Source organism: Calidris pugnax, unplaced genomic scaffold (assembly GCF_001431845.1).
Source record: "Calidris pugnax isolate Ruff unplaced genomic scaffold, ASM143184v1 scaffold341, whole genome shotgun sequence".
NCBI lineage: Eukaryota > Metazoa > Chordata > Aves > Charadriiformes > Scolopacidae > Calidris > Calidris pugnax.
In genome coordinates, this window is record NW_015091149.1 from 727,913 (window position 1) to 751,439 (window position 23,527).

General features: G+C 51.7%; 2 protein-coding genes across 4 annotated transcripts in view; one reads left to right on the plus strand and one right to left on the minus strand.

The window, feature by feature from the left end:
• Positions 1-1,750: 1,750 nt before the first annotated feature.
• Positions 1,751-15,438, plus strand: DNAJC7 (DnaJ heat shock protein family (Hsp40) member C7). The gene is made up of 14 exons (XM_014959075.1): positions 1,751-1,770; positions 3,905-3,993; positions 5,116-5,240; positions 5,337-5,450; positions 6,000-6,074; positions 7,582-7,700; positions 8,002-8,155; positions 8,928-9,092; positions 10,100-10,191; positions 12,090-12,163; positions 12,636-12,782; positions 13,024-13,176; positions 13,713-13,778; positions 15,145-15,438. Exons 1-14 carry the CDS (start codon positions 1,751-1,753, stop codon positions 15,180-15,182), a joined length of 1,431 nt encoding a protein of 476 aa, XP_014814561.1. The 3' UTR covers positions 15,183-15,438.
• Positions 15,439-19,250: 3,812 nt separating this feature from the next.
• CNP (2',3'-cyclic nucleotide 3' phosphodiesterase) overlaps positions 19,251-23,527 on the minus strand; it is a 6,214-nt gene continuing 1,937 nt past the window's right edge. For 2 of the 3 annotated variants that reach the window (XM_014959143.1, XM_014959142.1), the window contains exons 2-4: positions 22,791-23,460; positions 22,106-22,248; positions 20,992-21,444 (exon numbers count right to left, since the gene is read on the minus strand). In XM_014959143.1, the coding sequence (XP_014814629.1) occupies positions 20,992-21,444; positions 22,106-22,248; positions 22,791-23,460 (1,266 nt within the window). Of the gene's footprint in view, positions 21,445-22,105; positions 22,249-22,790; positions 23,461-23,527 lie in introns of all 3 variants that reach the window. The other variant, XM_014959141.1, reaches the window with a different exon arrangement.

Consider the following 23,527-nt stretch of genomic DNA (forward strand, 5'->3'; position numbering starts at 1 on the left):
CATTCAGCCCGGGGCGTATTTTTAGCAAAGCACGATTCTTCTTCAGTTTCAAAAGTAGCAAGTGGGGAATGCAGCCTACATCAGTGCAAGATGCAGAATGATCTCATTCAGGCTGCAGCATCTGTTGGGATTGAAACAATTACCAGTGATATCAGGAGATCTGCCTTTTGCCTTGTTCGAGCCAGAGACGGTGGTAAACAAGGGCTGTTTTCTCTGGGTGCTTTCTATGTCAGGGCAGCACAACTGGGGAGAGAGGCTTCTGTTCTGGGTGAGACCTCGGACCACCAGCCCTGCTCCATCAGCAACTGCCTCTGCCTCCCTGCTGTGGAGGAAATTGCCTTTTTTGTTCAAAACTGCTTCCATCACCAGGCTCTAAGCCCCGTGAGCAGCAGGAATACCTGTGTGCTTCCTTCCCCCCAGTGTCTGAGGTGTTGGGACTTGTGAGTCTGTGTTAAAGCACGCTTTAAAGGGCAACAAAGATGGTGAGGGGTCTGGAGAATAAGTCTTATGAGGAGGGAGGGAGCTGGGGTTATTCAGCCTGGAGAAGAGGAGGCTGAGGGGAGACCTTATTGCTCTCTCCAACTCCCTGAAAGGAGGGTGTAGAGAGGTGGGGGTCGGTCTCTTCTCTCAAGTCACAGGTGACAGGACGAGAGGAAATGGCCTCAAGTTGCACCAGGGGAGGTTCAGGCTGGATATTAGGAAAAATTTTTTCCCCGAAAGGGTTCTCAGGCATTGGAATGGGCTGCCCAGGGAGGTGGTTGAGGCACCATCCCTGGAGGTGTTCAAAAGCCGGGTTGATGTGGTGCTGGGAGGTATGGTTTAGTGATGATGCTCCTTGTTTGTTGTGTGGGTGTCTATTTTTGTCCAAGTGAGGTTGACGGTTGGACAAGATGATCTTTAAGGTCCCTTCCAACCTAGAAGATTCTGTGATTCTGTAAAAGGAAATAGACCGATAAAAAAGGGTAGAAAACAGAGATTCTTGTGCCTGCATGTGTTCTCTGGCATCACAGAGTACCGACGCTCTGTAAAGTTGGTTTTGCCGTGTATTGCTTTTTTTCTCTCCTGTTTTCCCAGCCCTTCCCAGCAGTTGGTTGGCAGCCGGGGCGGTTGGCACCCAGCCCTGGGGCTGGATCTATGAGCTGGTGCTTCCCCAGAACATGGCAGGTACAATTGCCTAAAGACTCGTGGATCGGGGGCTGACGGGCTGAGCGGGGCACGGCGGGGGCTCAGGGAGGTGGGTTCCTCCACTGATACTGCTCATCCTTGTCTTTAGGCTGGACGACAGGGAGCTTTGAGGGAAGGAACTTTAATAGGGTCTGTGACTTTTCTTTTCTGTTCATGATTACAGGAACCTGGGGCAGTGGGGAGCTGGGGCAGTTTCCCATCTCAGGTGGGAGGAAAATTCAGTGAAATTCAGTGAATGGGAGCGGGGATGAAGTGGGAGCCCCAACAGGACCCTTGGAGGCAACAGGTTACACACGCTAAACTGATTCTTTGCCAGCCTGATACTTATTCATCATATTCCAAATAACCCCAGCAGTAGGGTTGTATCTTCTTTTGTTGCTTGACTTCAGCAGCGTTACAGCAGGGAGGGGCTGGGCCCTTTGCCGGTGCATGGCTGCCACCAAAGTTAAAAATGAAAGTGAAGAGCAGGCTCCTGGGCTGGCAGTGCCCTGTGTCTATTGTTCCCAGCTGGCAAAACTGGGCTGGATGAGTGAAAACAACCCTCTGCATGAGGCGTTGTGTGGGAATGGCCAATGGCAGGCCCGGGTGAGGCAGAAAACATGTGAACTTGTTTCAACACAATTCCTTTTGTTCTTTCTCTAGTGAGCTCCCTCAACATCGCTGTCCCCCACTGGCGGGGGTCCCTGCACCCTGCTCCGGCCCTGCCTGTGCTGAGATGTGCCCTGGGTATGTGGGGGGGCTCTGGCACTGCTCCCCCCTTGGCAAGGACACTGCGGCTTGAGTGTGGTCTGTCCTGGGCTGGCAGCTTCCAGCAGATAAAGGCATTTCCCACATAGGGGTAGGATTGATCTGATCTGTAGGTATTTCCAAACTGCAAATGCCAGGTCGGCTCGTACCGAATCTGCTCTGTGCACTCCTGGGTTTGGCAGCTTTGGAGAATGCAGGACCAGCCGGCAGTTTCCCCCTCCCTTTGGCTTTTATTTTGGATGCTGAAGGAGGTTTCTCACTGTTGGTACATTCTACCAGCCCGTCTTCTATAGCAAGAGCCCCTTCTCCACTCTCTGAATGTGTTGGAGCTGCAGCCTTCAGTGAAGACAGGTCGCTTCCATACTGATGGGTTTATTAAGAATGTGATTTGTGAAGGACAAAAGTCTTTGCTTTTTCTAGGCAAAACCCAGTCCTGAAACACACCCAAAGCTGCCTCTGATTTCTGAGAATTTAGTAAAGGTGTGCAGATACGTAGAAGGGGATCACTTATGTTGTACTTTGCAATAGATGAGCCCAAGTTTTTAAACCTAAAGATTGTCTCAGTGTTTATGGTACCTGGTGGATCGAAGCCAGGCTCTGAGCAGCACCTGAACAGCTCGTGCTTGCCCTGGAGCTGGACGGAGATATTTGTATGTAAAAAGCCCTGTGACTCTTCACTCTCTGCTCCTGTGTTCTCAGATTTGATTTGCTTTTATTTATCTGGGGTTTTTCTGTAAATAGCTTTCCTGCAGCCAATGGTGCAAAGAGACACCTTCGCTTCTGGATCCTTCTTTCAAGAAAATGCTGAAGCCCAGCATTTCCACGCAGCCTGGAGCTGCCCCGTGTTGGCAGCCACAGACTGGGGGGGTCACACAGCTATTTTACCTCCCTTGGCTTCTGCTTCCCTGCCTCAGCCAAGGCTGTGTTCACATCAGGTGCAGTCGCCCGGGAGGAATACAACGAGCTGTAATAATCAATTTTATCTGTGCTGCTGGTGGTACAGCCGTCTGCCCCGCGTGGGTGATCCCTCCTTGTTGGAGCAGAGAGGAACCGAGTCTCATGGATGCACTGGCCACATCCCTGGTGGGACACGAAGGATGGAGCCTGAGCTGGTCTTTGTTCTGGTGGTTAGAATTTGTCTTTGTCTGGGGCCAGAGTTCTCCTTGTGCCTCGGAGAGCAGCCAAACGGTGTCTGTGGCTCTGGCTGCAGCAGGGGAGTCCCAAAGCAGGATGCTGTCTTGCAGCAGGGGGATGCTGCTGCTGGGCTGGCCTCGGTGGTGTTACACGTTCAACAGTCTAGGAGAAGGAAGCAAGTCAGTTAAGTCACTGCCTGTAATTAAATGAAGCTGAATTAAACTTCAGCACCACAGCACGGGTTCCCTCTCAGACTGGTTATCTAAGATGGCGAAGGGAGATGGGAGAAGAGAGAAGGGTTTAATTTCCCTCAGGGGAAACTTTGCTTTCAAGAGTTTAAGGGCTGCTGCGTTGAACCATATGTTGTGTGTTTTTAAATGTCCTGAGCTGTCTCTGCAAATGCTTGCTCTTGGGTGTGAGGACTATTTCTAGACCTGTTGCCAAGGCAGTGCCAAGTTTCTCCTGGAGGCTTGCACCCTTATTTCTCCTCGATTTAGCTGGCTTTTGAACGTAGAAATTGTTCTTGGCCCTGTTTCTTATGTATGTGGGACCGCTGATGGATGGACAGGACACTGCTCCTGACTGCCCTGGCTTTTGGGGTCACACAGCTCCTCATGGAGCTTTATCCTGCTCTTGCATTGCTGTCATACTGGGCTGGTTACTGTCCCCAAGTGTCCCTGCTCCTGGCCCTGGCAGAGCTGCAGCGTCCAAGAGGCAGCAGGACGTGAGACGCCAAAGAGTCACACTGAGATTGCCCGGGGATCAAGTGCTCAGTCCTGGTCAGAGTCTGTTCTGATGCTCAGTTCCTCTTCAAATGTGGTGTTTTGTTTCCTTTCAGAGAAGCAGAATCCTTCAAAGAACAAGGAAACGCATACTATGCCAAGAAAGATTACAATGAAGCGTACAACTATTACACAAAAGCCATAGGTGAGAAAAGTTGGGAATACTACTAATATTTGCTGAATACTTTGTCTAAAAATTAGAACTGGTGATTGATTTAAAACACAGCAGTGGAGTTTCTAACAGCACACACTGGGTGAAAACTTCTTGTCTGCTTTACTGAATTTTTTCACTGAATTTTTAGAGTTGGAAGGGACCATAGAGATCATCTAGTCCAACTCCCCTGCTGAAGCAGGATTGCCCAGAGCTTGTCAGAGCATGTTACTCAGGAGCATCCAGGCGGGTCTTGAAAATCTCCAAGGAAGGGGACTCCACACCCTCCCTGGGCAGCCTGTTCCAGGGCTCTGCCACCCTCACTGGGAAGAAGTTTCTCCTCATATTTGAGTGGAACCTCTTCTGGTCCAACTTGTGCCCGTTGCCCCTCGTCCTCTCACTGGGAACCACTGAAAAGAGTCTGGCTCCCTCCTCCTTCAAACCACCCTTTAGATACTTGTAGGCATTGATAAGGTCTCCCCTCAGCCTTCTCTTCTCCAGCTCTCTCAGCCTTTCTTCATAAGGGAGATGCTCCAATCCTTGAATCATCTTTGTTGCCCTTCACTGGACTCTTTCCAGTAGCTCCTTGTCCCTCTTGAACTGGGGAGCCCAGAACTGGACGCAGGATTCCAGTTGTGGCCTCCCCAGTGCAGAGTAGAGGGGGAGAATGACTTCCCTTGACCTACTAGCCACACTCTTCCCTATGCAGCCCAGTCTTCCCTATGCAGCCCAGTTACCCTACAAAACTTGGCCGGATTGGTGAGCCCAGTCAGTGCCAACACGGGTGACTGCAGCAGTTCTTTGTTTCTGCTCCAGCCAAGATATTCTTACCGTGGAGCCAGCCAGCCCTCCCTTCAGTGCAGGGCCAGCCCTGCTGCCAGACCAGCACTAAACTGTGTTCTGTGTGAGCTTATTCCTGTGTATCACATGGGCAGCAATAGCTTTATGACTTGCTGTTCCACACAGCTGCGTGTGGCATCTTAAGCCACTCGGGTGATGTTATAAACTGGGAGGGAATGTGAGTTTTTAATCCAGCTGCCTTTTTTTTAGTATATTCTACAAGTTGTGCTGCTGCTTGTGTTACACTGACAGTGAGTGCTCTTCCACCCTCCCCAGATACCTGTCCCAATAACGCCAGCTATTACGGGAACAGAGCTGCCACGCTCATGATGCTGGGCAGGTTCCGAGAAGCCCTTGGCGATGCCCAGCAGTCTGTCAGGCTGGATGACAGCTTTGTAAGGGTACGTGGCAAACTTCATACTTCTCACTCGTGTCTCGGGTTCCCTTCCCTCCACGCCTTGCAGCTCTTGCAGCTCTCCTTTCAAATGTCTTCCCAGGGCCATCTACGAGAAGGGAAGTGCCACCTCTCCCTGGGGAACGCCATGGCTGCCAGCCGCTGCTTTCAACGAGTGTTAGAGCTGGATCATAAGAACACCCAGGCACAGCAAGAGGTAAGAGGTTCTCAAAACTTAAATCTTCCCAGTAAACGGGGCTGTCCAAGGGAATAGATCGAAGCCTTTCGCTTCAAATTTTGCCAAGTGAAATCACGGTCATTGTCAGTGATGACTGTTTGCATGCTCTGAGGTCACGGGGGAAAATGAGATGCTGTCTCTGGTTTTCAGTAGACAGTCATAGTTACCTTTTCTGTGTGATTGTCTCTTAGCAGAGAAGCGTGGAGGCTAAGCTGGTCCTTCACCCAGCACTCCAGCGGAGAAATGGTGCATGGTGGTAAGGGAGCACGGAAATGGGTGACGCAGCACGTAGAAGGCTGCTGCCACTTTTGTATCTCGGTCACAGGGGTATGTTTTCCTGGGCTACCAGTTAGGCCACTTGATTTCACAACGATTTTAACACTGGCAAAAGTACTCATGTAATCCGCATTATTCTTCCATCGCCTGCAATACTTGCTCTGACACTTTAGGGACTGGCTGCTTAAATGCTGCTTGATGGTGCTTCAGGCCCCTGGCTGTCCTGCAGCACCCACTTCTTCTGTCTTTCAGCTGAAGAACGCCACTACGGTGCTGGAGTATGAAAAAATAGCTGAGGTGGATTTTGAGAAACGGGATTTCAGGAAGGTAAGATTAACTCGGTTGTTTCCTGTGGCGCAGGAACAGATATATTTTACCTGCCCAGTTCAGCCAGGTGCCTGCCTTATTACCCTGCCCAACATTAGCTGGGCTCTACTGGGAGGTGCTGTAGAACATACTCCTGCTGGTGGAGCAGGGCTGACTTGTGCACAGTGGTTGTGAAAATGGCAGAGCACCAAACAAATGAAAAGTGAAGAGGGTGCCTGGCTCGGGCTGAATATCTCTGCTCCCCTCTGTGCTGTGGGGTGAGTGTGACATGAATGAGCTGTTTGATACAGGTTCTGTCACGCGTTGCTCCTAAAATGCATATCCAGGACCCTTCTTTCTTAACTCTTTAAATTAAAGAAAAAGAGGAGCCTGTGTGCCAGTGTTCTGGCGAGGGTCACTGCCCGAGGAACATGGATCTGCGTGGGGCAGTCTTCCTTACTGTGTCCAGATCTTTCTTCCCAAGGGCTGTGTCAGGATGTGGCTGGTACTGACCTGATTAAACAAGAAATGACAGTGTGAAATCTGAAAGGCACCAAATGCTTCTCATGCAAGTGTTTCTGTTAAGTGGATGTGTGTAAGGTCCAAGTTTGGCCCAGAAAGGAGATTGTCCAGCGTGTAAGGTCCAAGCTTGGCCCAGAAAAGAGATTGTCCACACTCTTAGGCTGAGCCCAAGGTTTTGAAAGGGTAAATCCCAGCTTTGTGTTGGCTGGTTGTTGAGGAGCAGATGGGATGTATGGTCTGGATTCTGTGTGTAGGAATTCCCCTGCCTGGATTGCACGTTCTGGGCTCTCGCATCTGTCCCCTGGCTCCTCCCTTCTCACTTTGCTGGGGAGGCTCGTGTGAAGTGTCAGCTTTGTTTCTGGAGAGCTGCTCCTGCTCCTTCCTCACCCAGCAGCCGTCGGCTCCTCGGTCTGGAGCACAGTGCGTCCCTCAGCGCGCAGTCCTGATGTCACGGGAGGGGAAGCAGATGAAGGGTGGTGGAACAATGCCCCCGTTCTGGCGCAGATGTCCCCACCAGAGAGGCAGAGATGGAAGGGACCTATTAGATCACCCTGCCCACTGCGGTCAGAGCAGTGTGAGATCGGTCCCCGCACTGTACTTTTGTGTGTTTTGTCCAAACTCTCTCACTCTATTGAAATTTCTGCCCTGCCCACATGTCTTCATAACACAGGAAACAGGGGCAGAATTGTCCTCAGAATTGGCCCACAATTTCAGAAGAGTTAAAGGGATGGACCTTCTCCAGGTATCCCTTGAATCTTCTAGGTAGTGCTGTGTCATAGCCATGGACCTTTGCACAAAAAGCCCTTTAAAAGATAAAAGATAAATCCTGCACACGAGGAGAATTTTCTAATGAAATCAGTTTCCAGCAGCAGAGGAGGCAGGTGTCTGTGCGCGTCTCTTCTGGGCAGAGACACGCATGAACTCTGCAGTGTGGTAACAGTGCAGCTGTTCAAAGTGGGCCTGGGGCTGTTTGCTTTGCTCACACGTGTGTGTTTTCTCACACCAGGTTGTGTTTTGCATGGATCGTGCTTTGGAGTTCGCTCCCGCTTGTCACCGGTTCAAAATCCTCAAGGCCGAATGTTTGGCGTTGCTGGGTCGCTACCCAGAGGCACAGTCTGTAGCGAGGTGAGTGTCTGAGCAGGGGCTGCTGCTTGGGTTCCTCAGCCCCGAGTGAACGAGGGAATAAAGAAATAATCCTTAATGCAAACTGTGGTGAGGAAGAGTGCATGAATTCCTCCCCTTCACAGTCAGCCTTTCTGGGACGCCGTGTTTAGTCTCAGTTATAACCAGCGACGTCCCGTACGTTTCGCACATCTCTACCAGGGATTTGATAAAATAACTCCATATTTCACTGGAGGAGATATTCCAGAGATCAGGAGGAAAGTGGAATAGGGCCACACCTCATTTTTGAATACGTCTGTTCCAGTGACATCTTACGGATGGACTCCACGAACGCAGACGCTCTGTATGTGCGCGGTCTCTGCCTGTACTACGAGGACTGCATCGAGAAGGCCGTGCAGTTCTTTGTCCAGGCACTCAGGATGGCTCCTGACCACGAGAAAGCGTGTCTGGCCTGCCGGGTGAGTTGTGGATTCTGGCAATGGGACCCCAAAATTACGGGGATTATTTTTAACCAAACAGCTGACTTTGGTTCTGCTGGATCAGTCCCTTCTCCCTCTCTTACCGTTGTCATTCCCAGACCCCCAGCAGCAGGTCCTGTGTCTGGTCCTGCCCAGAGACAACGGGCTGCTCTGGGTGAATCTGAGCTGCTGGAAGCTCTCTCTCAGAAGCCTCTGATACTTTGAAGGCTGCCTCCCTTTCATTCTTCTTTGTTCCCTGATCGGATACAGGAGCAATAAAACTAGGTCTGTCAGAACTAAAAGAACTTCTGACTTTGAGATTCAGTGTTAGTGCCATGGGTTGACTTGCATTTAAACACTGCTCCTTTCATGTTGCTCCTTCCCTCGTTTCTCTGTTGTAGCTCTTAAACAGATTTTAAAACTCAGTCGACTTGTATAAGCTCTCAAAAAGTGAGGTCCCATTTCTTTTTTTCTTTTTTTTTTTTTTTAAATCCATAAATTTACTTCACTGTCATGTTCTTATCTTAAACATTAGACAATGTTGTTCCTGGGGAGAACACCCGTGACTGGCACTGGCTGTTCTTAGCACTTCTCTTGGGGAACAGGAGAATGCTGACAGCTCTTCCCAGCTGCTGTAGCAAAGCTATGGCTTCTGTGTCCTCTGTTGGGGCCTGAAACCAAATTCTGACAGTGTTTGAGGACCCTCACCAGGAAAATAAGCTGCTGGGTACCCTGAACCACTTCCCTCATGTCCTTCTTATCTTTCTTTCAGAATGCCAAAGCACTTAAAGCAAAGAAAGAAGATGGGAATAAAGCATTCAAAGAAGGAAACTACAAACTAGCGTATGAACTGTACACAGAGGCACTAGGAATAGATCCAAATAACATAAAAACAAATGCCAAACTCTACTGCAACCGAGGAACGGTTAACTCAAAGGTACGGGATGGTCCTCTGGCAGGTGGTCTGTCATCCTGCTCCTCCACGGAGTTTAGAAATGACAAATCACTTGCTCTGGAAAGCACAGGCTTCTCCTGGGTCTGGGTCAGCTGGGTCTCAGTGGGGCTGGAGGCAGCAGGGTAGGGTTTTGTGGTTGCACAATGGTTGGGGCTGTTCCAAACAGCCAACAGAGTTGACTCCCCAAGAAACAAAACTCGAATGCTTGGGCTGTGCAGAGTGGGAGGGAGAGGAGGAATGTGGCTTGGCCTTATCTTAATCAGCATAAAGGCATCCGTCTTTGTTTCCTTCCCAGTAATGAGGAGAGATCTTTTCTTCTCTTATTTGTCTTGTAGATCATCTGTCTTTGGGTTTTGATCTTAAAAAACAAAAAGTGATCTAATTTAAAAGCCATGGACAGTTTTCCAGGTTTGCTGTTGCACTTTGATCACGCAGGGACACAGTCACTCCTGTGATGGTGCTGCTGGTTCCCACCCCACACCTCCTCCCCAGTGCTCTGGGGTGATGAGACCAGCACCGGGGGGGGGGCTTTTCAGCACCCTCTCACCCAAGAGACAGGGGCTGTTCTTGAAACCTGCAAAATGGGCTGAGCTGGAGGCAACAGTAATGGATATTTTACATGGCTGTGTCTGAAAACTGACAATGCTTTTTTTTAAAAAAAAATTTTAATACTTTAAAGTTTATTTTCCTGTCTGGGAATTAGTTTGGACACAGAATAGCTTGCTTTTCAGATCATTCTTGGGAAGACCCTTGTTTCCAAGTGCATTTCATAAAGAGAAGCACCACACAGCTCTACCACTCAGTAGCCAGGCTTCTCGCTTTTCCCAGGGAACAAAAGCTCTGTGTCTTTGAGGGATCGAGAAGAATTCCCTGGATGCAGACACACAAAGCAGGGAGATTTTTTCCAAGATTCTTTACACCTAAAATCATAATGCTGCTCAGCAGAATTTGTTCTCGGGGATTCTCTGAACTTCTCTCTGCCCTTGCAGCTTAGGAAACTTGAAGAAGCAATAGACGACTGCACGAACGCAGTGAAGCTGGACGACACGTACATCAAAGCCTACCTGAGGCGAGCACAGTGGTAAGTACAGCTCTGCAACAGACCTGCTGGGCTGGTTTTGGGGGTCAGAGCCTCCTCCCTGCAGCTCAGAGTGATGTTGATAATGAACCCAAAACGGAACTGAATAAAGGTTCTATCATAAGGGGCCTCCTCCGTGTGCTGCCGAGGGGACTGTGTTGTCCATCCTGCTGGATCTGGGCTGCCCAGTGATGGTTGTACTGGAGCAGGGTTTGTTCTAAAGCTGGATTTGCTGTGGTTATAGACTAACGTGAGATGTTCTCAAGGGAGGGTTGAAGGAGGAGGGAGCCAGACTCTTTGCAGTGGTTCCCAGTGAGAGGACGAGGGGCAACGGGCACAAGTGGGAACATAAGAGGTTCCACTCAAATATGAGGAGAAACTTCACGGTGAGGGTGGCAGAGCCCTGGAACAGGCTGCCCAGGGAGGGTGTGGAGTCCCCTTCTTTGGAGATTTTCAAGACCTGCCTGGATGCTCCTGAGTAACATGCTCTGACAAGCTCTAGGCAATCCTGCTTCAGCAGGGGAGTTGGACTAGATGATCTCTATGGTCCCTTCCAACTCTAAAATTCAGTGAAATTCTGTCCTGGAGAGCCTCTCCCTTAAGCTTTTTCAGAGGGGCTGCTGCAGGTGAGAGATCTTACCCTGGCAGAGCTGTTCATGCTTCCAGCAAACTGGTTTTAGCAATGGGTTGCTCTGCTTCCCAGAAAGGAGAAATCAGCTGAGACTGAGCCTGTCTTGGCCATGGCTAGAGCTGCAGTGTAGCACAGTGAGGCCAGACAAGTTGTTCAGAGGGTGCTCGAGTCTGTACCTTGGCACCAGCCAGGGCAGCTCTCTCTGATGGGGTTTTGTTTGCTACTTTCCCCAATATTGATCATTCCTCAGTTTGTGGCAGAGCTGCCTGCCTAATAGATGAACCAAACCCACTACTGCAGCCTTTCTGTTGTGCACTCACTTTAATTTACAACCTTCAGAGTTCTTCTCAGGCTCCATCTCAGTCATTGCTCAATTGCAGTAATTAGTTAATGCGTGAGTGAAGCTGAAATGCCAATGGATGGGCACACAGCCCTCTCTGGGCTGACAATCTTGGCACCAGCATTGCTGGTGTACGGCCCTGCACCAGCTTCCTTGAAATCTTGCTGGCTGCTATTAGTTCCTGCAGCTGGAGAAAGTAATTATCAGATCGTTAAAGTAGGACTCGTGCTGCCAGATGAGATTGTGGTCTCTGTTTGGAGTCCAAAGTGCAGGCTCCTGTGCCAGGATTTCTGCCAACAGCCGGTGTCTGGGCTCCTGCTCGGTCCCGCAGTGACCCTCGGTGGGTTCCTCTGAGGAGTGCTCTGCTCCTCAGCTCAGATACATCGAATCATAGAATCATTGAGGTTGGAAGAGACCCTTGGGATCATCGAGTCCAACCATCTCCCCTACTCTACAAAGTCCTCCCCTACACCATGTCCCTCAGCACTGCATCTAAACGGCCCTTAAACACAGCCAGGGATGGGGACTCCACCCCCTCCCTGGGCAGCCTGTTCCAATGCCCGACCACTCTTTGGGTGAAAAATTCCTTCCTAATGTTCAATCTAAACCTCCCCTGTTGGAGCTTGAAGCCGTTCCCTCTCGTTCTGTCACTAATTACCTGTGAGAAGAGACCAGCACTAACCTCTCTCCAGTGTCCTTCCACGTAGTTGTAGAGAGTGATGAGGTCTCCCCTCAGCCTCCTCTTCCTCACACTAAACAGCCCCAGCTCCTTCAGCTGCTCTTCATATGATTTGTCTTCCAGGCCCTTCACTAGTTTCGTTGCCCTCCTCTGCACTCGCTCCAGCACCTCGAAAGCCCAGAAAGCTCATACCTGAGCCCCCTTTTGATCTTTCCCGTGATCCACCTCCACCCCATTGTTTCTTTCCCCAGTTACATGGACACAGAACAATACGAAGATGCTGTACGAGACTATGAAAAGGTTTATCAGACAGAAAAAACGAAAGGTGAGCACAGTGGCATTCACTTTGTCTGCAGAAGTTCCCCTTCTCTGGCAATTTTCTTGTTGTTGCTTTTGTTTGCTGCTTTTCCCACTCAATATGCTCTGATTTGCAGCCTTTCCCCCAGCAGGGCAAGACTGGGAAAGGCCTCAGAGGGGCTTTGAAATCCCTGACTGGGAATCTGGTTTCTCTCCCAGCACTCAATGCTGAGAGATAATTCAGCTCAGAGGTCCTCTTGATTTTTCAGTAGCCTGAAATGAAACAAACAGAACAACCTGGGTCCCTGTGGCTGACAAATACCACTTTAATAGCCCTGAGATGTTTACCTGCAGTTGGAAATGCAGGACAGTGAGGCTTTAATTGGCTGCCTGACTGTAAGTCCAGGTGGATTGGCACAACGTGTTGGTCTCAGCCCTGTTTGAAGCAGGAGGCTGTGCCTGACACTAAAGCTTCCCTCTGGCTTTGTGCTTCTCCCTAGAACACAAGCAGCTCCTAAAGATGGCACAGGTGGAACTGAAAAAGAGCAAACGGAAAGACTACTATAAAATCCTTGGAGTGGACAAAAATGCCTCTGAAGACGAGATCAAGAAGGCCTACAGGAAAAGAGCACTTATGCATCATCCAGGTACCCACAGATGTCCCTTATTGGAGCACGTGGTGGGGCTTTGGTCCCCTCACTCAGTGCCTGGCCCCTGCGCGGCCAGTGCTCAGGGACAGGGATACACGAGAGGGGAATTCCCAAACAAATAGCATTTCTGACCCCACAAATCTAAACTCCGTGCTGTGACGGGAGCTGGGAACGTGGAGCATTTTCTATTTACACTCAAAACTAAAAGCTTCTTTCCTGCTGGTTTTTGGACCTCCAGACCGACACAGCGGGGCAAGCGCAGAAGTGCAGAAGGAAGAGGAGAAGAAGTTTAAGGAGGTTGGTGAAGCCTTTACCATCCTGTCAGACCCCAAGAAGAAGGCTCGCTATGACAGTGGGCAGGATCTGGAGGAGGATGGATTGAACATGGGAGGTGAGTGTTTCATGGGATGTTCTCCCACAGCAGCCTTGAGAAAGAGGAGACCGTTCAGAGTCTGCCTGCTCTGAAGCAGATCTTTACCTCCCCGTTTGTAATGGTCACAAATTGGCTGGGTTTGGGCTCTGGAAGTGTCTGAAGGGCAGAGCTGCCCCACATGGCTCAGGTTGGGGTGTGTGGTGGGGGTTGCTCTGGCTGAGCTGGCAGTAGCTGGCATTAGGCAGAAGATCTTTCATAGCAACTGTAAAATGATCTCACAGAAAGGGTCTGGGCCCCTACGTGCTGCTTGTCTGGAATTCTTAGGCTGCCCCTGTCCCTGAAATAGTCTCTTAAAACTGTTGCTTTTCCCCATTCCCTGCTGCTGGGGGGGCTGCTCTTCACAGCGATGCTCAGACGGAGCACTCTCTTTGCTTATGGCTCTTGTCCTTTTGTAAAGTGCTTTATGGGCCCACAATTAAGTGACAATTTCTAAACTGTGAAGAATATAACTGTCTGTTTCACTTCTGCTCACAACTTCCCTTTCTTCCCTGTAGACTTTGATGCAAATAACATCTTCAAGGCCTTCTTTGGAGCACCAGGGAGTAACTTCAGCTTTGAAGGTGGGTGGGAGTGTTCTCCCGGCGTTGGCTCCGTAAGTACCCACGTCCCTGGGGGCAGAGCTGGGTTTCCTGCAGCGAAGGTGCCGTCCCAGGAGAGGGTTTGACTCTTCCACACAGAAGTACCTGGGCTCTGGGAAAGCTCTCTCTGCCCAGCATCCCAGCGATGGCTGGTGCTGGTTCTTTAGGGTTCAAAAGTGACAAAACCCAGTGTTTTTTGTCACAGCCAGCTATTGCCAGCACAGAATCACAGAATCTTAGTGGTTGGAAGGGACCTCTGAGATCATCGAGTCCAACCACAAAAAACCCCAAAAAAACAAAAAAACAAAACAAACAAATGCAAAACACACCACACCAAACGCCCACCAAAAACACCGCACCCACCAACTAAACCCCACACTCAACACCTCACCACAAACCAATAACCTTGGGCACTAGAGCATGCCCTGAAGAGCCATGTCTACACGTTTCTTAAATCCCTCCAGGGATGGTGACTCCACCACCTCCCTGGGCAGGCTGTTCCAGTGCCTGACCACTCTCTCAGTAAAGTAATTCTTTCTAATATCTAATCTAAATCTCTCCTGCCCCAACTTCAGACCATTTCCTCTGCTCTTGTCGTTTGTCCTTTGGGAGAAGAGGCCAACACCTGCCTCTCTACAACCTCCTTTCAGGTAGTTGTAGAGGGCAATGAGGTCTCCCCTCAGCCTCCTCTTCTCCAAACTAAACATGCCCAGTTTAGTTGTGCCCATGCACAAACACCACCTTGATGCCTTTGGCCAGAGACATCGAGGTGGTGTTTGCTGCTTGGTGATAGTTGCCTGTGACCTGGGGACGGCCACTGGTGCTGAAGTGGCACCAGGGGATCCTTGGGCAGCCCTGTGTGTATCACACCCCTCTCCCCTGCTCTCCTGGCACTGAGAGTCCTCAGCCTCTGCCCACAGACACTTTGGGGTGACTGGGGGCAAGGAAGGATGTTACCCAGTGTCTCCTCAAACCCCATGTTACCCAGTGTCTCCTCAAACCCCACGTCTGCTTGGCCTTTCTTCACCCACCCAGGGGCAGGACGGCTTTACCCAGTGTTGAGCTCCTACCCCTCAGGGTGTGTTCCTTGAGGACTTTCTCTGACTGAATTTTGGGAAGTCTCACACACTTCCTGGGCTGTTTTACCTTCGTCCTTGCAAATTTGCCTCCTTTATCCATGTTGTCCATAGTCCCCTCTCTTACTGGTTGGAAATCTCTGCTGGGGACGCCGGGCAGAGCCCCTGTCTCTCTCCCCACTGGGATCAGTGGTGCCCGAGGTGCTGCCATAGGAGGAGTCAGCTCAGTTCTGGGTTGTGAAGGTGCTAATATCTTTCATTTTCTTTTTCAGCTTCTGGGCCTGGAAATTTCTTTTTCCAGTTTGGCTAAAAAAAAAAACCCAAACCTCACGTACCTGATCCACTATTTTAACCTCGAATACGGACATACTTAGACTCCTTCCTTCATCATGTCTCATTGTACTTAGAGCAGTTTCATTTCTCTTGGTTGGAGACCTCTGTTTTGTGTGCTCTTGTGTGTGAAGAGGAAACCAGCTCGGGGAGGGGAAGGCTTGTGAATTTTGTTTTACTGTTAACTTTATTAAAAAAAAAAAAAAAAATAAAGGTTTGAATCTTTTTGGTCCCTCCATGCTGGCCCCTGCTTTCAGACTGACCCTGCTCCTCAGCAGAGAGGATTTCCCTGAAATTCCTCCCGGAATCTCGACTCGTAGGAGGGTGAAGTCATCTCCTGGTGTGTCTTGGTTGGCCCTGGAGTGCAGCGTGGCAGCGGCTGGCTCTGCACTAACCTGGGAGTTACCCTGATCTGCTGAAAATACCACCAGGATTCAGTCGAGGTTCACACACTCGGGATTTACCTGCCAACTGTCTATTTTTATTTTTTTTTATTATTATTATTTTGCCGTGGTTCTGCCAGGACGGTCACTTGGGCATTAACTTCAATGATAACGTGGGAACTGAACAGTTTTTTGTGTCAGAGAAATGCTCCTTTGGATTTACAAGAGCAGCTTCTGGGAGAATTCCCTGTGACGCAAGCGAGAACTAAGGGCTTTGTGTTTCCACTCCGAGAATTGGCCTGTTTTAAGGGAATATTGAATTTGCTCTGGGCTGAATTTCTCCACCGTACGGTTTTTTTTTTTAATTCATCCACTTGAACTCTTAATATTTGTGCTGAAACTTGATTTTTGTTGAGCTTGATGTTTGATTCCCTGTTACTGATCCGTAACGTGGACGGGCTCTTTGTGGCTCTGAAGAAATGCAGAGGGATGTTGGGGTGTGGGGCAGCTGCCGTGTTCTCCTGGTGTTTACAGGAACTGTGTGAATCCCTTCAACTGGGCAGGTGGTTTTCAACTGGGAGGGACTCACTGGAGAAGCAAGGAAAAGGCAAAGTCAGGCTGGGAGCTGCCAGTTTGTCACTTGCTTCTCTTGAGCCCGTGGGCTCGGAGCCGGCGCCGTGAGGATGGGTTTGTTGTTGGGATTGATGGTTGTTGCTGGGTTCTCCTCCTCCTCCTGAGCTGTGGTGTTACTGGGAGGAACCAGCTGGGAGAAGGCTCTGCTTCCAGATTTCTCCCCTTTCTCTTACCCAGGTGCCGTGTTGGGGACCTGGATCTGGCTCCTGTGGGGGTGAGGGACCCTTCCTTGGGTCTGGGCCATCCCATGGGAAGGGCAGAGTCTGGGCAGTGTCACCGTGTCCCCAGCACTTCGGGCTGCTCCTTGGTGGCCTTGGGACCTTTAGGGACAGGGCTTGGTGCGAATCTCAGCAGAGTCTCCTGGAGAAACCTGTCGCTTTTATATCGTGTCCCATTTAACTCTTTGCTGCAGGAACATGAAGTGATTCTTTTGAACACTGACATCTCTGTCTTCCTCCCTCCCGAGGGCTGCGCTCGGTGCCCGGTCACTCTGTCCCCAGGGCACGGTGCTCCCGGTGCCACGGCCCTGGGCTGGGGCTGGCTCGGAATTCCCGACGATCTGCCCTCCTAGAGGGAAGATTTAAGGGCTTAAATTCTAGTACTTGCAGGATAAAGACAGTATTTTATAATTCGCTCAAAAGTCAGCTTTTGAAATGAGCCGATGTTGAGTGATATTTGCAAAAATAGACTCTATTGCATTTATTTTAACTTCCTTCGTGCCAGTGTGTGGTGAAGGACTCGCCCGGGTCGCACCGAGAGCGAGTCCAGGTCCTGGTGTCCATCGGGCTCCGATGGGGGAATTCCCAGGAAACTGAGAATTCCAGGCTCTGTGTTTTGGTGCTTCCCCAGTTCTCCCAGTGCTGGGGAATCGGAGCCTCCAGGGCCGGTGTATGTGATGGTCCAGATTCATAACTTGTCCCGTGTGTGTCGATGTTTCTGTGCAGTTTGGGCTTTTCTCAGTCCTTTTATCGCTGGGCAGGGATGTGTCCTGCCTTTCTCAGTGGGTTTCATCATTCCCCCCCCTTCCCAGTGGAGCAGGAGAGGTTTCCTTCTCCCCCAGGCTTTGGATGAGGCCGCTGCCGGGAGGACAGACGTGGAATGGCTTTTTGGAGAGAGACAGTGAACGAGGAGCTGTTTCTAACCCCGTACCTGAATGCATGGTTCAATGTAGTTAAATAGTGATTTGGTGAGTGCCAAGGCTTTCCGGGGAGCGTTACGGTGTGACTCAAATGAAGGGGAACACGGAGCACGGGGGGTGCACGGCGGTGGGTGACTCCTGGTACCATGGGGTGGTGGCATCGTCACCTCTGAGACGTGGGACTCGGATTTTTTGGGTGAAATCTCAGACGTGCGTGGCCCGAGACGTTGCCTTTCACCCTGGGTGGTTGTGGGATGGTCATGGGCTGTGTTTTGTGCAGGGAACCTTAGTGCCATTTCCTTGCTGCCACCCCCCCCGGGCTCACCAGGAGCTGCTGGATGGAGGAGTTTGCCATGGAGATCCCAAATGAGTGTCTCAGAGGGAATTTAGGGCTGTGCTCTCTCTGGGGGGATAAAGAGCTTGTGCAGATGTTGGAGGCAGATGTTGGGGGTGAAGCACCACAGGACGTTGGTGCCTCGAGCCCCGTCCCGGTCCCTGGTGTGAGTTTCCTTGCGTGGATTTACTTTATGAACGTGGTGCTGTGTCAGCCCTGCCTTTCGGGGGGGGATGTGGAGAGAATCCTGCCCAGAGGTGCTGGGCCTGGACTGGAGTCCTCAGCAGAGACCTTTGGGATGGTTCTGGTTGCCCACCCTGACGGGTGCCTCATAGGAAGGTCCGTGGTGTCGCTTGTGATCGTGGAAGTGTCGCTGTAAAGCTGGGCCCTCGGTGCTGGAGGGGTCTGACTTCTGTAAATACGTTAATGCAGATTGGGGGGGGAGGGGGGGAAAGGAGAAAGGAAAAATTAAATGTTTCGGGACAACAGTATTATTGAGGGTTGCGGGTCCCTTGGCTTTGTGGATCTGAAGGGGTTTGGAGTGAGAGCTGCTGTGTGGGCTCCAATGACCGACCAAAGCGTTGGGACCACGCGGTGGTTTGCTCTTCTCTCAAAGCTACATCCTCATTTTCAGTAGTAACCGAAGACATTCGCTTCTCTTCGAGTGGATGGTTTTCATCCCCTTTAAATTTGTGCCTTGTGCCCTCCCTTCCCCTTCCCTTCCCAAGGGAAAAGGGCAGCTCCGGTCCCTCCCGGGGCTGTCCCCATTGTCCCCGCTCACCGGGGCGGCAGGACCTGAGCTGGGCTTTGAGAGATGATGGTAACGCTTTGGCCTCCCACGGCCGGGAGGGGATTGTCCCCTCTTTGCTGGGCAGGTCCTTGCTCCATGGGGATGTGCCAAGAACTGATGCCTGGGCTGTGCAGGGGGGCACTGAGCTGGGGTTGGGCACGGCCGGGCGATTGGGGAAGGCAGGAGTTTTGCTGGGAGAACTGGGATGTGCCCGCAGCTCTGGCACGGCCACCCTCACCGCCGCGCCGTCCTCTCCATCCTCATCCTCCTCCCGCCTCCACTCAGCAGCTTGTGCTCAGAGAGAGAGTGGTGTGAAGCTGTTGGGGGGTGAGTGTGAGCCCCCCCTCCCCAGCCACCCCCCCGCATGCCTGTCTGCCTCCCACCCACCTCTTGGAATGGTCTGGACACCCCCCAGCACCACCGTGAAGCCACCCTGGAGAGGGGCAGGGTCTGCATCAAAATTGGGAACGTTTTACCTCAGTGTAAATCCCTTCTCCTTTCCCTTTTTTGTGGGGGGGAGCCCCGCATGGACATGGCTGTCCCCACCGCTTCGCCAAACGCCGTCGCCTCCTCTTCCTCCTCCTCCTCCTCCTCCTCTCCAGGCCGGGCTTCGCGTGGGTGTGTGTGACACGGCCCCTTCCCCACCCCACCCCCTCCCCCTTCTAGGATGTGAACGGTAAAAATGTGAATATTCGTTGTTTACTTCGTTAGGCATCGTTCATAATGAGGTGTTTATAATGAAGAATGTCACAGGCTGAGGCAAAACCATATGCAATTGGTTTACTTTATTATAAACTGTATATGATGTACAAACTAATAAAAACTTAACGGAGGACGGTCTCACTCTTGTTCTTGAAGAGGTGAATAAAGAGGAGGTTCCAGCCGCGCCGGTCGGTGCCGGGTGAGACCTGGAGCATCGGGTTGTTCCCGGGGAGGGAGAGGGGGGCACGAGCTCCTGTGCTCCCTCGGGGGCTGGAAAAGGTGCTTTTAAGGTGTTGATGGGACCAAACCGGTGTGAGATTCGTTGGGAACGGCCCGAGCTGAGCATCAGGACTCACCCCTCTGCCGGGGCAGGAGCCAGAAGGAATTTGGTGTTGATGGGGAAGAGTGGGGGGGGGGTGGATACAGAATTGTTTAATGATATCATGATATCATGAGATTTTTGTCACCCCTCTTTCGGAAGCAGCAGGAAGCGTGTTGCTTTGCTGGTGAAGGTGCTCCCCAGCTTGTGGTGAGGGTTGAGAGAAGGCTCCTGCGCCCGCACCCCAGCCCCGGCGGCGCTCCTCGAAGGCGGTGAGTATTTACAGGAGTTAGTGGGGGATTAATGTCACTGCGCAGGGCACCGGACAGAGCCACGGCGGGAGATTAAACCTCGTCCGGAGCCGAAGCCGTTAGTTTGAGCTTTGAGTTACAGCCAAGCTGTGCCCAGGAACCCCCCGCCCGGGCTGCGACGAGCAAAAAACCAGGACTTTTTCATAAAACAGAGACTCAGTAACAGAAGTGCTCGATCATTAACAATTTTTTTTTTTTTTTTTCCAGCCAAGGGTTTAGGTTTGAGCAGACGTGAGTTACGCGGTTACGATTCCTCCGCTCCCTGCGTTACAGCGTTACTGCCATCCCACCCGGCGCGTTACGAGAGGAGGAGTAAAATCCTGCATGAGGTGCAGCTCTGCACTTCAGACACGATTTTAGTTTCTACAAAATGAGATGGAAAAAGACACTGCTTCATCTTTTCCACCCCCCCGCCAGGGCAGGATTGTTCCCTACAGGACAAGGACACGGGGCAGCGCTTGGTCCAGCCCCCACTGACGTGCCAAGGGAAGAGCTGGGGGGAGCCCAGTGTCTCCCCCGTGTCCCGCTACTTTCCCTTTTGGGGATTTTTTAAAAATCTTTTCTTTTTTTCTAATCCATGTCTGCTCTGTAGGACACGGTCTGGCCACGCAGTTGCTTCTGGGGCAGCGCAGGGCTGGGGGGCTGCAGCTACACTGGGCAGGAGTGACCCACAGTTGTGTGTTACTGGTTTTTGCCCAGTTAATTCCCCTGCCAGAGTGAGCGGTGTCAGTCCCTGGGGGTCGGGGAGAAGGGGGGAGATGGTCCCCGGTTCACTCACTCGGCTTCAGAGCGGTGACGCGCGTCGGGGCCCTGCTCTGGCACCGCTCGTCGTTCTGACGGGGTAAAGATCTAACGATTGTGGTTGGGGTGAAGTTCTAACAGACCGTGGTGGATCTTCCTGCGAGGAAGAAAACAAGCAGAACGGCAAAACCCGTCCGTTGGAACACGCTGGGCAGCAGGTGAGTCGCTGCTGGCAGCGAGGGCAGAGGTTGCCTTTGTCAGAGTCGCTTGTTTTCTTCCTCCTCCTGAGGCCGATGAACTCCCCAGAGAGGCTTCACGCTGGGGCTGGCAAAGGGCTTGCTTTAGTAAAGGTAGAATTATTTCTCTTTACAGTTTTAAAGGTTACAGGAGTTACTTGCCTTTTTAAAAACCCCCAGACCCGCCGCCCTGCCCCGGCCCTTAGATGATGGTGCAGGAGCTAAAAGCAGAGCCCCGTTTGTTGGTGCTCTGGGTCGGGACAAGTTTCCCTTTTCCGTAGTACCCTGAGAAAATCGCCTTCACATCCATCTTTTTGGCGAGGTTGAGCATCCACATCCCGTTCTCAAAGTAGAGCAGTTTCCCTCCTCCGATTTCCCCCACCTGATCCCCTTTGTTCCCCGCTTTCTCCAGTTTGACAAACTCCAGCAGGTCCAGCCCGGTCTGCACGGCCTCCACCCCGTTGGCACAGCCCAGGGTGACGTGGGCCCTGCTGCCCCGCGGCAGGTTGTCGGTGGGGAGGACCTTGTCGGCGTCCCCCGGCCAGAGCTGCAGCTGCTGCTCGCTCAGCTCCACGCGGGCACCCACAGTCTTTGTGGTGATGAAGAGGGCGGAGATGGCCAGGACGAAGCCTTTGCCGTAGGAAGCCCTCACGGCCTGGGCAGGGAGAGAAGGGCAGAGCATGAGCCACCTGTGGCCACCAGGGCTCAGGTAGAGCATGGCAGCTCTTGCCTTGATGGGTTTGAAACGCTCTCCTCCACTGGGAGATCATGTCCCAAATTCCTGCTCCCTGAATTTTTACTCTGAGGGTGGTGGAGCACTGGAACAGGTTGCCCAGGGAGGTGGTTGAGGCCCCATCCCTGGAGATATTCAAGGTGAGGCTCGATGGGGCAACCTGGTCTAGTTGGGGGTGTCCCTGCTGATTGTGGGGGGGTCGGACTAGATGGCCTTTGGAGGTCCCTTCCAACCTGGACAATTTTATGATTCTATGATATTTGGAGCCGGTGACATCTTTTTCCCTTCACAAATGCCCATATTGAACTTGGGCTTATTTTGAAGTGGTTTAGCCGGGAGTGCAAACACCTCCATTTATCATCATTCTCATCACACTGTTTGGGCTGGAAATCAGGGTGGTGGGGACAGGGAAACAGGAACTAGTCTCCATCTCTCCCACGACTCTGACTTTTCTATGGCACAGCCCCCCTGGACGTGGGTACTGTCCCCACCGTTCCCCTCACGGCCCCAGCCCAACCCCGGGGGCTGGTGGATCCCCGCAGGGAAGGGGGTGCTGGGGGGGGGTCACAGCCCCCGTACTCACCTCTTGCTGGGCGTATTCCTCGGCTCCAGCCGCCTTCCCGAAGTCGGTGTATTTGGTGGTGCAGTGCAGGACCCCGGGCGGCCTCTTCACGAAGTAGCTGGTGAGATCGATTTTGATTTTGGGATCTTCGATGGCAGAAGCAACTGCAAACACAGGGAAACCATTTCTGTCACAGCCTGACCCCCCCCGATGTCACCCCACGAGTCCCATCCCAGCTTCCCCTCCCTCCCCTTTCACCTTTGTTGCTGCTGAAAAGGATTCAATGGGTAAATAAAGCTCCTGCTTCCACCCTGACGGGGTGTGACCAGAAAACAGGAGCTTCTGCACATCATCGTGCCTCGTCCTAAACCTGATGTTGTACAAACCCCTCCGGGGACAGGGGGGTCCCTCCCTCCTCCCTCTGACCCACGGCAGCAGCGGGGGGAGGCCCGGCCCCCATGGAGCGCTGCTGCCTCCCGCTCCCCACGTCTCACGGGTAAAGAGACCCCTTAAGAAAAACTGCTTTGTTTATTTTTACGGCCAAGCAGCAGCTTGGTCCGTGATGGGAAACAGATTTGTGTATTTAAACAGTTTTTCTCGTTGCTAATTTTAACTAGAAACTCAGTTTAGAATCTGACCAAATGTTGCATTTGCTGCCTGTCACCGTTTCATCCCCTCACGGTAAGAAAGACACTTCCATACATACAGTATTTACTCTCCTTTTTGAAGGCTTTCATGCTCCCCAGCTCATCTAAGAAGGCCTGGCCAGCCTTCCTCAGCATCTCCGAGCTCCTCTTGCTCAGAAACCACCCGAAATACATGGGCAGGAATTCCTTCTCCAAGCTGGGCTTCAGCTTCTTCAGCTCTTCCACCGAGAGTTTCCACTGATTCTTGTCCTTCAGCTGCAAACAATCCAGTCGCCACTGGGTTTTGGGCTCGGCGAAGATGACTTTGTACCGGTATTTGTCAGCGATATCAAAGAGCTGCTCCAGCCTTTCCCTCTCGTGGTGAGTGTCATCCAGAACGATGACGCTGATCTCCCGTTTGCAATAGTCAACTAGATCCTCGTCCACCTTGGAATATTCTTCGGGAACGGTGCTTCTTACGGAAGGTGGGATTTTGTAGCTGTCGACGGAGATGACCTTGCAGGCGTCTTTGTACCGATCTTGAATGGCCTGGGCCAGCGTGGACTTCCCGCTGCCGGGCAGCCCCCTCAGGATCACAAAGGTTTTGGATTCTTTGAGGGTGGAGATGGTGTCTTCGTCGTCCAGGAAGGGGAACTGCAAGCTTTCGGGTCTTTCTTTCGCCGACTGAGTAGACATTTTTTTAAATATTTTAGGCAGGAACGTGTGACTCTTCTTGGAGAAGCCTCTGTTCTGAAATGCAAGAAGACAATGCGTTGCAGGTGAGCAGCCCCCGCGTTCCCCCCGCACGAGCACGTGT